This window comes from Ochotona curzoniae, unplaced genomic scaffold (assembly GCF_017591425.1).
Source record: "Ochotona curzoniae isolate NIBS_2020 unplaced genomic scaffold, NIBS_Ocur_1.0 contig_66, whole genome shotgun sequence".
Classification (NCBI taxonomy): domain Eukaryota; kingdom Metazoa; phylum Chordata; class Mammalia; order Lagomorpha; family Ochotonidae; genus Ochotona; species Ochotona curzoniae.
In genome coordinates, this window is record NW_024466512.1 from 23,912,956 (window position 1) to 23,927,233 (window position 14,278).

Consider the following 14,278-nt stretch of genomic DNA (forward strand, 5'->3'; position numbering starts at 1 on the left):
AGCAGCCACAAATTAAAAATTGATCTGATACCAAAATAAAATGAACAAATATGGCACTCCGGAACAGGGAAATGATAAAAATAAATTATATAGAAAAAATTAATGAAACGGATAGGAAGTGCATTAGACAGGAGAAATAAATCAAGAGAAATGGGATAAGATTAGAGTGACTCATTTTAAGTAAAAACCCATCCTCTCTAACCTAGGAAGGGCATGTTAAAAATGGAGGCAGTTTAGTCAACCAGAAGCTTGGTGGTCTTCTCAGATAGGAAAATTCAGGAGGAAAAAAAAAAAACAGAGCCCTGAGCTGGAACTGTGAGAATTTGGTGTTTGCCCTTGATGCCCTGAGAATAGTAGTTAGCCTTTCTGAAACTTACCCTTCTCTTCAGTAAAATGTTGTTTCTGTCATTTATTTAAGAAATATTTAATAAGCAAAAATATTTAATACGTACATATATAATATATACATATATATTTGAAAACTTTGGAACTTTGAAAAGTATTAACTTTCTGAAGACCTGAAGAAAGTTTCACAGAAGAGCTAAAATTAAAATAAATTGCCTTAAAAAATATGAGTATGTGTAATTAGCAAAAAACTAAAGCACACTGTATAGAGGAAAGGTGGTGAACTCATTCTGTGTAGATAATCTCATAGGGAATTATGGGAAAAGTGGTAACTGAAGGATGCTTACTTGGAAGCCATGTTAAAGCAATAGATATCATATCCTGTGGGCAGGTGCTTTTCGACTTTATTCTGTCATGTCTAATGGGCAGTAGATAAGCCAGATATGGGCTATAGTTGCTGGATTTTTAGCCCCCTTTCCCATTAACAAAACGCTTAATAATTTGGGGGGATGAACAGAATGTTGTTATGACACATTTGAATCCACTTGCTTTGTTTTTAAGTAAGTGATCCTCCATATCACCACTTTCAGATGAGATTAGTCACAATCGAGGTGGTGTGGCCATTGACGAAAATCACTACTTTCAGTATGATCAGAAACAAGTTTCTTACAGCAAATGTCTCAGGTCATCAAACAGACCTCTCAGTGAGCATGAATGACTGGGAAATCACTAGCAGGTCTTAAGCTACAGATAGATTTCTCAAGTTAACAAATGGCAGCAGTGTGGAGGATGGCCTAGAGGAAAGGGATATAAAAGCAGGAAGATCAAAGAAAAAATAGTAAGATTCAGAATTGGGATGGACAACGAGAAAGAAGAGGAAAGAATCAACATGATCCCCCTCTCTTCAAGCATAGAGTTGAAAAACACACAAGAAAAATGGCAAGAAACAAGACCAGCAATGAACTCTCTCTCTGACCCGTTCTAAGTACAATTAGGAATAAAGACTGATGAGAGACAAGAGCTGTATGCATAGGTGAGGTTTAAGAAGCTTCAAGCTGTTCTGCTCTTGAAAACTATATGAAAGACCAGTTCTGGTTGCCTAAAGAGCTACTGTTCTTCCTGAAATCCTAGGGAAGGCTGATTTTCAAGTAGATGGACGCTGGAATTAATGGACTCCAGCTTCTTTTGGAGGATGGGCCTCCTGCCAGGGCTGATTAGCCCAGCTGGCCTGTCCACTATTCCTGTTTTATTGCTTCCTTTCTCATTAAGGAAGGTGTTGGGTTTGGATAACCATAAACAACATGTCTGCTGCTATAAGACTACCATCTCTTACACAGCCAGTGACTGAAGCCAGGCTCTCAGGAGTCTTTTTAAAAGACTTGGATCACAGTTTTGGAGGAAGGATATCAAGGAAGTGTGGGACAAAGAAGCCCAGTCTTGAAAATTGTCATATAAATGATCTTTCTCCTGTTTCTGTTACTTTTTTCCTTGCTCACTTCTTAATTAAAAATTTTAAGGAATATAAAACTTAAAAACAGATGGCTGTTTGCCCTCTATCTTCTCTCTCACTCCTCTTCCATCAGTATATCTGTATGAAACAGTTCCTGTCAATACAATCCTGAAATGGAGCTAGAAGGATTTCCTTTTACAACTTTGCAACAGGCCCAGGGATTCCGAACAGCCCCTAGCCACTTACTGAGTTCTTCTGTGTAAGTCTCAAAATGCCCTTGACCACATTGGCCCAAGGGCTCAAGGCCATTTGGGAACAAAGAACTGCTGGACAGGAGCCAACCACTCAGCCAGTTTCTCTCTACCCTCACTTCCGTAATCTCAGCATTTACACTTGTCGCTCCCCAGACAATTTATCCCTCAAGATAACCTTCACTGTCACATCATTTCTTAACAGAAACTGTGTCTTTTTCTTTCCAGCGATTTCCAATTTTCTCTTTCCCAGCCAGGGAGAATCATATTTACTTAGAAAACCACAGTGTTGAACTATAGACCTCATTTCTTAGAATTTCATTTTCTATGGGAATTTACAGCTGGTTCCATCTGCTTTTCCTGATTTTTTTTCCTGTCCTTTTCATCCTAAACTGATTTCCTCTCAAGACCAACCTGTACCCACCTTCAGTACCTGTGCCTCTATCATACAGAGGGACCTTCTCTGTCAGTGGAAGACTCAGAATTCATCAAAGCTCCTACTTTGTCCTAAATAATAAAAGCTCAGAAAATATTTGTTAGTTTGTGCTGCTGCTACTAGAATCTTTAATCTTAATACTTTCAGGAATATTTTCCCTACAAGACAGTTGATGTAACTGGTTTAGAATATGTGTCAAATGGATTACTGTGAATGCTAATTATGTTTAAGCAGATTATCCATGTGTGTTCTAAACTGGGCTCTCCCATTATTAGTTTATATCTTGTGTGTTATCTGTCACCACAAGTAGTATATCAGAAAAGCAATCAGCTCTAATATTTATTAATATTTGCTAAGCACAACTTGGTATGTGTTCAACAAGAAGGGTATTCTAGACAGCATCTTTATTCATACTTATAAATGCTAACACAACACACTGCTTGAGTGTTTTACAAATATTAAGTAATTTAGATTCCATAAATCTTGTGCTGTGGGAATGGAACACAGAAGTCATTGTAATACACTCCATATCATGCAGTGAATAAACAACAGAATGATTCAAATGCTGGCATTCAGTTTCCAAAGTCCATTCTGTTGACTACTAATACATGCTATCTACTACCTCACTAAGAACAGTTTTTACACTGTTTGCTTTCAGATCTCCCTAAAATTAGAAGCTCATTCAGATTGGCTTTTCTTTACATCATGTGTATCTCTGTGTACATGGTAGTTTATGAATCTGTCCTCTAGAATTAAGTCTTCACCTGAATAAGCAAAACTTTAAACTCCATTGAAAAAGCCATTCCCTACAAATTGTCCCTCTGGGTTGGGTTTACCATCCTTCAACTTAGATCCTCTCGAGGAATAGTAGGTGATGAGTACACGTGATTGTCTCCCTTGCTTCATTAACAGTACCCTAAAGTGAGCTTGATATTTTCTAAAATTTTTCTGGTGTCTCAGTCACACTGAGTAATTTTCATTTAAGATTTCTGAAATTATTGGATTTCATATATGAAAAAGGATTTTCTTTTTCTGAAATGAAGAGAATCCCAGGTCTGATATTCTAAGACTAAGCAAATAAATATGCACTGCTTACATCTGCGTCTTTCATGTGGTCAGGGGTTTTCAGTGTATGTCTCTCTATTTTTTTTTATTTCTAAGAGTGTTTTCACAATATGCATTTACCTTTCAGTGCTTTGGCTGATTTAGCTGCCTTCTCTCAGATCACATCACTTCCGTAAACAGTGGCAGTTTACTTTGAGCTCTCCCAAGGCAGGTTTGGAATACCAGTCATCATTTGGGTTTATAGAGCACTACCTAATACCTGCTTTAGTTAAGCACTTCTCCTATCTTTCTGATAAAAGTGATATATAAGTAAGCAAAGCAGGATTCTTTGAACCCAAAGAGATTCTGTGTTTCCTGAAAATTTCCTAGGATTTTGCTTGGATCCTAAGTAGCCGTTCAGAACTCTACCACCAAACTGTACAACAGTTGGCACTGCTGAAGGTATGCCATCACCACAGAGAAACTCATATAAATGTTCATCTACTAGGACTGCGGTCCCTTTCCACTAGTTCTTAGAAACTTCATGTACTTGGCATAATGTTATTTATCTTTGGATAAAATGGATAGAGTCCTTAGCACAATTACTGTGGAATTTGGAATTTTTCCCATTGTTTGAATGAGGAAATTGAGCTAAAAGTGCTTATTGAAATAGCAGAACTCTAATGTGTATATCATGTTTTGTGCTACATAGATGCACACATTTACACATTTATTTATAGACATATAAATAAATAAATATATATATGTATGTATATGGTTTCCTAGAACCTAAGTCAGATCAGATTACTTCTTTGCTTAAATCCCAATAACTTTGTGTCATACTCAGAATGAAAATGTCTTCTTGGGCCCGGCGCGGTGGCGCAAGTGGTTAAGTCCTCGCCTTGCACGCCCGGGATCCCATATGGGCGCCGGTTCTAATCCCGGCAGCCCCGCTTCCCTTCCAGCTCCCTGCCTGTGGCCTGGGAAAGCAGTTGAGGACGGCCCAAAGCTTTGGGACCCTGCACCCGCGTGGGAGACCCGGAAGAGGCTCCTGGCTTCGGATCGGCATAGTATCGGCCCGTTGCGGCTCACTTGGGGAGTGAATCATCGGATGGAAGATCTTCCTCTCTGTCTCTCCTCTCTGTCTCTCCGCCTTTCCAATAAAAAATAATAAAAATAAATCTTTAAAAAAAAAAAAAAAAGAAAATGTCTTCTTTCTTCTCTGTTCTCATTTTCAATCTTTCAGTCCCTTACTACACTCCAGATGGTATTCTTTGGGTTCTACAAATAACAGTCCTATTCCCAGGTCCTTTTTTGTGCTGCCCTTCCAGATTCGAAGGGACTAGCTTCTTCTTAGTCAAAATACCAGCTTCCACAGTATCCTTCCTGCTTAGTCACTTGCAACTATATTTCTCTGTTTTTCTGCCTACATTATTATCTAAATTTCTTTCATTTAGTTGTTAGTATCCTTCTCTTGACTAAAATGTGAATGAGAATGGAGATTTATTCTGATTCGTTGCTGAAAAACTTACCCCTAGAGCTCTGCATGGCATATAGCAGTTACTCAATAAATATTTGTTGAATTAATTATTGCATTTGTTAGCAGCTTAAATTTTTAGTATAGAAATTCTTATCCTTTATATGACCTAATTTTTTAATAATTTCAGTAGGCAATATCATCTGTTCCTGTGGGTTTCTGTATCTCACTGTTTGCTAGCACAAATCTTTGCTTCTGAGATGGACCATCTCTAAGTTGTATTTGATTTATTTTTGATCTCCCATACTTGTCAACTTAAAGATACTGGACCTTTGAGTGTCAGGATACCAAAATACCAATACTTCTTAACATTGTAATTAGAAGAGACTTAAAGTTCATGTGCTACAAATCCATGGCTTCAAATATCAATGAAGAAATTTAAGCCCAAGATAGTATCTAGCATGTAATAGAACCCTACATTTCCAGGACATGTTCCTCTTTCCACCCTTGATCTTAGCCAAAAGGCCAAGAAGCAATCCTCTTTCCCCATTATGACTATTGGCCTACTTAAACTCCTCTTTTGGTAATGTGATATGCATACCATAGAGTTCACCCTTTAAAAGTGTGAGACTTAAGAGATTTTACTATATTCATAGAATTTTAAAATCATCACCACTTTCTAACGTTAAAGCAGACTCACCACCTCCAAAAGAAGCCCCTTACTCAGACACTTCCAAGCTGCCCTACTCACAAATTCCCCTTCCCTCTAACCCTAGGAAGCCATTAATCTACTTGCCATCTATAAATTTGCCTATTCTGGACATTTCATATAAATGGAATCATACAGTATGTGGTCTTTTGTATCTGGCTTTTTTCACTTAGCATAACATTTTCAAGGTTCATTCCTGTTTCAGTGTTTACCCTTTTTGGCTTTTGTTTTGTTTTGTTTTGTTTTGTTTAACTAAACCCCCTTCCTCTAACTGCCTCACTTCAGTATCTGGTTTTAAGCACAGAATTAAGCTGAATACTGGAAGCAAAAAGCAAAAAAGAAAAGCACAAGTATATTTAATCAGCTCTACTTAGCTAGCCATAAAGGAAACACAAATTGATCATTGCGCAAGTATTTTGTGGCACTGTATTTTAAAGAGAATTCAAATAATCCCTAAATTTTATTTTGTGTCTTGATCATTTAAGGTATTTTTCTTTTATACTGTTATTATTTTCAGCCTGTTTTTGGTTGGGTGCACAATTATCATGGTGTTCCAAATAAATTTTATTTTTCCATGTACAAGGATAACTTTTAGTTAATCTTTAGCATTCTGATTTTACCTCCTCCATTAGTTCTCTGGATCTTTCTTCCATTCTTGAGCTTTCAATCCTTAGTTTTGTTTCAAATTTGAGCAATGTTTTACAACTTCATTTCTAAAAAGGCCATTAATTTGGCCATCTTTCACAGTTAAATAGACTCCAAATAATGAAAATTCTCTTGTAAATGGAGCAGAGAGGACAAAGTTTTTCCTAGGTGCAATTTAAAGATATGTGATCGCTTGCTGATGTCTAGCTATGGGTTTGTCTCGCCCTTTTCCTTTGTGTAAGGGAACCCTGCAGAGACTTGAGTCACTCAAACCACATCATTAGTTCATAGAAGGTCTAGTTTTTATTTTCTCTTTATCCTCCCTGTTAAATGTGCCTCCTTATGTGCTGTGTATGTAGCTTCAAGAGCTGTATACCTAATGCTATTTAGTGCTGCTAGATGTAAATGAATAATGACATAAATAATATTGTGCTATGAACTCATGATTTCATTCCGGTTTTTTTTTAAGACTTATTTATTTTACTTGAAAGTCAAAAGTTACAAAGGAGAGAGGGAGAAAAATCTTCTATCCACTGGATCACTCCCCCAAATGATCACAAGGGCCAGAGATGAGTCATTGCAAAGCCAGGAGTTAGGAGCTTCCTCCTGGTCTTGGACCATCCTCTTTTGCTTTCCCAGGCCATAATAATCAGGGAGCTGGATCAGAAATGGATCAACCAGTAGTAGAATCAGTACCCATATGGAATGCCAGCACTGTAGGAAGCGGATTTGTTTGCTAGATTATCATGTCAACCCCCATTCTGTGTTTTTATTGTTGTTGCTTTCATTTTCATTTTTGATTTTTTTTGTGCTATTTACACTGAGTTTATTGTTTCAATTTTTGCAGTGTTTTATAGTACTATGTATCCACCACATTTTATTTTTCCATTTCTCTATCAAAGGACACTTGTCACAAACAATGCCAAAGTGAGTATCCTATATTTATATCCCTAGAGATCTGAGGAAGACTTGCTTTGGTATATTTGTTTTAAGAGGGATTGATGAGCTATAGGACCCTTCCTGTGTCTAACCTCCTACTCTCACTTCCTGCTCTAACCATCATTGCAGACATGAGAATCAAGCTAATGTGAGAGTGATAATAAACTGGCTGCTAGTGTTATATGGTTATCCCCTATGCCTTGTTTCCTGTCTGGGTCTTCTCTGAAGCAGAAATGTAGAATATTCAGGAAATCTTACCCAGTACTCAGACATGCACATGAAATGGGCTTAGAGGGTGGGAATCTGGAGAGTGAGAAACCGCCAACCTGTCCTTTCAAGGATAGGAGCCATGACTGAAATACTTCCTATATAAGCTGTGAGGGAGACATAGTTCAAAAGGCCCTTACTCCAAGAGCCCTGAGATATTGAATTCAGATTACCAACAATGGCTTCCAGTGTGCAAACACAATCTTATATTCATTTCTTTGATTCAAACCCTTTATTCCTCATTCATGTTTCTTTTGTTTTTTCTAAAATGTGTTCTTTGTAGTCAGTCTTTGAATCAGCTCTGCTATCCAGGCCTACCTAGTTTACAGTATTATCTATAAATTGCTTTCCATAGTATCCTCCTAAATGGGGTAGGATAGTTTGGCCAGTCTCCAACTTGCAGAGCAGAGACTGGGCCGTTTCAAAACTTCAGAGGGTCACCTTCTGACAAGGGAATTTGCATGGATGACATGCAGCTGTAGTTGCTCCCCGGTAGTCTCTGACTTGTAGGTTGTTTTTAAAAGTGGTTTTCAGTATCAGGTTTCACTGATCATAAAATATCTTCCCTGAACATTGCTCTCTACCATCCCCTGACTCATAACTTCTTACGTACTGGCAGTGTACTCACTCTCTCATGGATGTGTCACAACAGAGGTCAGAAGAAAACTGCTTCTCAGAGGGAAGCATCATACAATAGTATTTCCAGTGAATGCTGTTGCATTCAGCTTACATGTTAGATTTTCTTAGGGAGAAAAAAAAAAGGACATTTCTTTGAGTAGACATGTATCCATGTTAATTTTGTGTGTGTGAGATTGTCTCACTATGCTGGGCGCAACATCATAAATCAGGCACAAATCATGACTCTCGGGGAAGCAGGGAACTGAGGAAACTTCCTTGAGGGAATGTCAGTTGCTTCTCATTTGGACTTGGCTTTTAAAACCCCATTATCCTTTTCTGCTTGTTGTGTGAACAGGTGGTTAATACCTACACTCCAGGAAAGAAGATTTGGCTTGAAGGTGTGGTGACCACCTCAGCTGGAGGCACAAACAATCTATCAGATTCCTACGCTGCAGGATTCTTGTGAGTAATGCTTGGAATTTCACTTCTTGGAAGGACAGCAAAACTGATGCTCCTGCTCTCATTCAGCGCTGTGCAAGGTTCTTCATCCATTCATTTGTGAATGTCTGTAGCCATTCAAAACACAGTGATGTATGCCTTCTCTAGATACTACACAGTTGGACACAGGCATCCCAGCATAGATTATAGTAGTATGGTCACAGTAGTATGGTCAAGTTTTTTATTGCCTACAGTTCAAAACAAAGTACCAATAGCATACATTTTTTCATATAAGTTTCACCATAGTCATACGTAAGTTGTACAATAAGATAGAGATTTTGCCCTTCAGAAACAGAGGTAGCCAACTGTTAGAAGTGGATAATTATACTACTTTTAACTAGTGCTTACCATATACCATATATTGTCTGAAGTGTTTTATAGATATATTTAATAGTTTAATGAATTAAATGAGTCCTGTTGTTTTAGTAACTACCTGATGAAGCAGGTGCTATTATTACCCACATTTTATAGAAGAGGAAACTGAAAGACACTTAGGCAAGTCACTCAGTGGCACAGTGCAGACTCATCCCCAGGCAGTCTGCCCCGGAGCCTAGCCTTCATAGTAGATAGCCTTTTCTTTCTGCCTCACTTAGTGTAGGAAAAACAAGAGGCATGCAGACAAAATGAAAATCTCTCTGACATGGAGTATTCAGGAAGAACTTCACCAAGAAAGCATCATTTGAATGAGTCATATGATTACTCTAGTTTCTACAAATTGAGAATGGTAGTGACAGCACAGGAGAATATTCTAAACCAAAGAAAGCTTATGGGTAAAGTCACAAAGGAGAGGGCAATGATTCATGTGACTAAAGCCTCCTTATCCACAGAGATAAAATGAGGTCTGAGACTAGGAGACTTATCACCAAATCAGAGGGCTTCTTGAAAACCAAGTGGAAGAAATGAAAAGAGCCCTGTCCTATACTCAGGACAAGGCCTTGAGGATTTTGAAAGAGGAAAGAGATGCATTCTGATATGTTTCTTGAAGCCTTGCCTTTGGTAATAACATGTACAAAAATTTAGAAGAGACAGGAAAATGAATGTGAAACTTACTGCAATCTAGAGATTGACTTAAGCCAGAAGCACTAAGGGCTTCTCACTGACCTTCCAGTGTTGTGTGGCAGGGACAAGCACCAAAGGAATATCGATTAACCAAGTGACTTTTTCCTGGTCTAGTATGATTCTATGGTCATGGCCTTTTGGCTGAGGAAGGTACTCCTAAGAACTGTAGCTACACCCTCAGCTCTATGTTCTACTAGTAACAGCTGTTCCTAATTTTATATGTATAGTTGCCCTGCTCTGGGGTAGCTCCTTTAGTACATGTGTGAAGGATAAATCAGACTATGGAAGTAAATTGCCTTTACAGATGGAATTATGGCAAATGTGGATGAAGATAATAGATCAGTGTAATTCATGGTAGTACAATAGGTCTTCCATATCTGTATCTTCAGCATCCAGCAATGTGTAACACAGAGCAGTTGAGCAGAAATACATTCTGTACTGGTTTAATGTGAGTCAGGGTGGAAGGGTGAGAAACAGCCTGGCAGTCAGGAATGCAGAAAGCCCCTTGGAATCACTAGAGGAATTGTGATTTTGCTCTGTTATCACCCAAAGAAAGGACTCTGCTGCAGAGCCCAGCCGGCAACCTGCTTGAGTTCAGCTGTTTTCATGAACAGTCCTCCCTTTGGGGGATGATGTGAAATGAGAAATACCTCAGAACGTCATGGAAGCAGCTGCTACAGAGATCTGCCTTTTTGTGAACATGAGCCAAATATTCCCAGAGCTCTGCATTTATTTTGCAGAACACAGATAAACATAATTGTTTAGATATGGGTTGTAGTTTAAATATCCAAAGTCTGGTTGATACAGATCAGGTGAAAATTAATTTGCTCTGCTTCTGGTCTTACCTCTGTGTCACCCGTTTGATCCACACTCTACTGGCAACACTATGTTCCCAAAGAAACATAAATGGCTTCCTGGAGGAAAAATATAAAAAAGAATTCCAGGAAGCTCGAGAGGGTTAGTAAGAAATTAAAGAGAAGGAATTATTCCCATCATTTTTTCAAAAGCTCACTAGCAGACCTACAAATGCAAGCATGAATCAGAATCCCCTGCTACAAAGTACTTGACAGTAGTGTTTTCCAGTCAGAGCTTTGTGAGTCTGACACACTGCAGAGGCATCACTGGCTGTTGCATCTCCAGAAAGTACTAGTGTCTAGCACGAGTAGATTAAAAGAAAAAACTCCTGTGAAATGGGAAACCATGCTTATAGCAACATTCTTAATGGTGTATACCAATCATTTTAACAACTTTCTTTACTTGAACTTTGAAGGGAGTCTTGAAAGGCCATTCACTTCCTGATTTCTGAGGGTTTGTGTCAAGGAAGGGAGTTGAAGACAACTTCAACACCAACTGCTCTGAAAGCCACACAGGGAAACAGTGGTTCTGCTGCTCCAGATTCTCAATACATACATAGGCCTTTGGGTGTGAAGATGATGGTACCTGTTATTCTCTTTCGCTTTAGAGCTTCTCCAACAATTCCCCATGCTCTGTTTTACTAAGTTAGCCTTATTTGTTAATGTTAGAATCTGTGCATGTCAGCAGGGGGCACAGGTAGGAACTGGATATCATCCCTGTAAATGTGTATAAGAAAGTATTTGCATACCCAGCAATTTGCCAGTTACTTACATGATCACATTGGTATGTTGATGTTTTCAGTGCTAAGAACAATGCCCAATGTCTACTGATAAATGTTATTGAATAAATTATGAATTAGTGAATACTTGACATCTTTTCATGTGTAAGAACAAGATACAGTCTTGTATTAATACAGCAATGATGCCAGGTTTAGGGTCTCACGCATATGCAATATCATGTTTTTTATTCATTGTTTTATTTTTATGTTCATTCAACAAGTATGATAATATAAAGGTAAATAAGACATACTTTTTATAGATAAGTACTTACAGACTGTCATATTGATGTTCATTCAATGTGGAAAGAACACTAATGGATGTAGGGGGCTTTATCCTGGATTCGTGTTATGTTTCTATCACAGTGCATGCTGTGAAAAGAAAGATTTGTAATATTATGGCTAAAGGAGAACTGAACTTGTCCTGATCTTATAGATTCCCAAGTTAATAAAAAGAAAAGTAGCTTAGCCATACAGTATTCCAAAAGCAATTCAAAATCTGTGTGTCACAATGTCCCAATTTGAACAACAAAATGATTCTTCTGTATTATAGTTCAATTTTCCTTTCAGTGTAAATTTTTGGTTATGTGTTTTATTTTTGTTTTGTTTTGTAACTTTGTCAGTACATGTTTGTTCACATTTTTAAGGATAAAATATAATTGTAAATGTGAAAAGGATCTGAAAATATGAATAATACTTTTTCACAATTCAAAATTAGCAATGCTTTTTATTCTAGCACACAAAAAAAAATGCTTCAGTCTTTCACAAGTCATGCATCTGGAGCTCCACATGACTTCAGATTTGCAAAATCATAACTGTGTGTGATTTCCCTCCACTGTGCCCAGTATTGATTCTCAGGGTCCAACATTATGCAGCTGAATTTCATCATAAAGAGTATTGAGCACCTTAAATGTTGCTGGATCTGTGATGGGTGTTTTGGGCACATGCTGAGGCATTGTGTCTATAGTTGATAAGCTTGTATGACGAAGAAAAGGAATAGAAATCAATAAATTGCCACTTGATGGGCTCACAGAGAGTGTGAAAAGGATTCTGAGGAAGTAGAGCAGGTACTACTCTTGGCTGGAGTAACAGCAGAACTTAGACTAATCACACTTGATTTGGAGATTAGTAGATTCAAAGAAAATTGTCAGATGAATAGAGGTAGGTGAGAGAAGAGGAAATAAATTTTTAAAGGAGAAGTTCGAACATGTACATTCAGGTAAGAATGATGAAGCCTAGTTAATTTGAGTAGCAAAGAGTAGTTTTACGTGGCTTAGAGCCCGTGAGGAAGAGGGGTAAAAGAGGTAACAGATGAAGCTGGACACACAAGCTGGAAACGATTGTGAAATGCCCTGTCTTTCAATGGAGAAGATGGAAAATATAAGTCATATTTATTAAATACACTGTGTATATGTATGAGAGAAAGAATGAGAATGAATGACTAGATGAGTTAATTAAATGTGTACCTAATGAAGGTAGACAGCAGTGGAGAATCAAAGGGCACTACTGTTGAAGGATGAGGTGTCTGGAAAGAAAGTGTTTGAGATGACGGGGCATGTTGTAAGAATATGAGCCATGCAGGGGTTTCAGTGCAGCACGCTTGTATATGTGGTTGTAGCATTAAATTCCCCGAGTAATTAATTATAGCACCCAGAAAAATGTTACGGAGACAACTCTAAAAGTGATGTATGAACATGAGGTAAACAAATAACTGAGATACTCTTGCAGGGGTTGTGAGTGAATCGTTTAGGGTCCCATGAAAGATACATGTATAGTGACAGACAGTAAAGATGGGATGGATGCTGTGTTTGCTTATGCGATTATATATCCTATGACCAGAGGGATGGCATTAGGTTTACAAGTAACTTGGGCAGTCATCTTTTAATACTCCAGCAATAAAAAGTAAGTCATTAGCCATAGTAACTTTACAACCAAGGATAATTCATTGTTTTCCCCTTAATCTCCACTTCTTTTTCCATAAAGTGAAGAATTTGGATCTGATTATCTGTAAAAACGCTTACAGTTTCTTTTGTTTTGTATTCTTATTAACAGAAACAGAAGTACTTATTGTAATTAACATGCAATTCTAATATACTGATACAAGTAAAAAAAGAATATACTGATAATTTGTTCTGTCTTTCTTAGTTTTTGACATAACATTTTAAAGTTACTTCATTGTCGAAGACCTAATGTCCTATGATTTTCTCCTCTAAAGTACTACATAAATTAGGCTGTAAAGGATTGGCATGTATGTGTGTGTTATTGCCAATTTGTAGAGACCTTGTTATATGCCATTTTAAAAGTGTATTGATGTAGCTTTTCACTTTGCATTTTAGATGGTTGAATACTTTGGGGATGCTGGCCAACCAGGGCATTGATGTAGTGATACGGCATTCATTTTTTGACCATGGATACAATCACCTCGTGGACCAGAATTTTAACCCATTGCCAGTAAGTGTGGGATAAGATTCCCAAATCTTCTTCCAAAGCATTCAGTTCTTTGGATTATGACTTGTTCCATTCTAGGACAGTTTTTTTCTCCTTTTGCTGTTACAAGTTAATTTCATAAGTTGGATAGAGTATTCTTATCTTTCTCTCTTTGACTGATTTGACACATAACACACACACACAGATATACGTATACATTCTGCATCTACTTGTGGCCTGTTTGAACTCTGCTTGAGAGTGAATTTTTCCAGATTGTTTCCCATTAATGCTAATAGGAGACATAAGTTAATGTCAAGTGTAACATGTTGAAAGCATATGGGTAGTGTGAGCAACATCAGATTCAGTAGGAATTCATCTCTTGGAGAGTAACTGGATTGCACTTCGTCATAAAGCTAGATATTGATCCCCACATGACAATGAGGGGATTTTCTGTGGTCTCTCAAAGAAACTAAAGGAAAAAAG

General features: G+C 37.8%; 1 protein-coding gene across 3 annotated transcripts in view; it reads left to right on the plus strand.

Annotated features, from left to right (window-relative positions):
- Positions 1-14,278, plus strand: part of HPSE2 (heparanase 2 (inactive)) — a 474,845-nt gene that overhangs the window by 336,411 nt on the left and 124,156 nt on the right. For all 3 annotated transcript variants that reach the window (XM_040992335.1, XM_040992336.1, XM_040992337.1), the window contains 2 exons: positions 8,537-8,643; positions 13,705-13,819. In XM_040992335.1, coding sequence (XP_040848269.1) covers positions 8,537-8,643; positions 13,705-13,819 — 222 coding nt within the window. The remainder of the gene's footprint in view (positions 1-8,536; positions 8,644-13,704; positions 13,820-14,278) is intronic.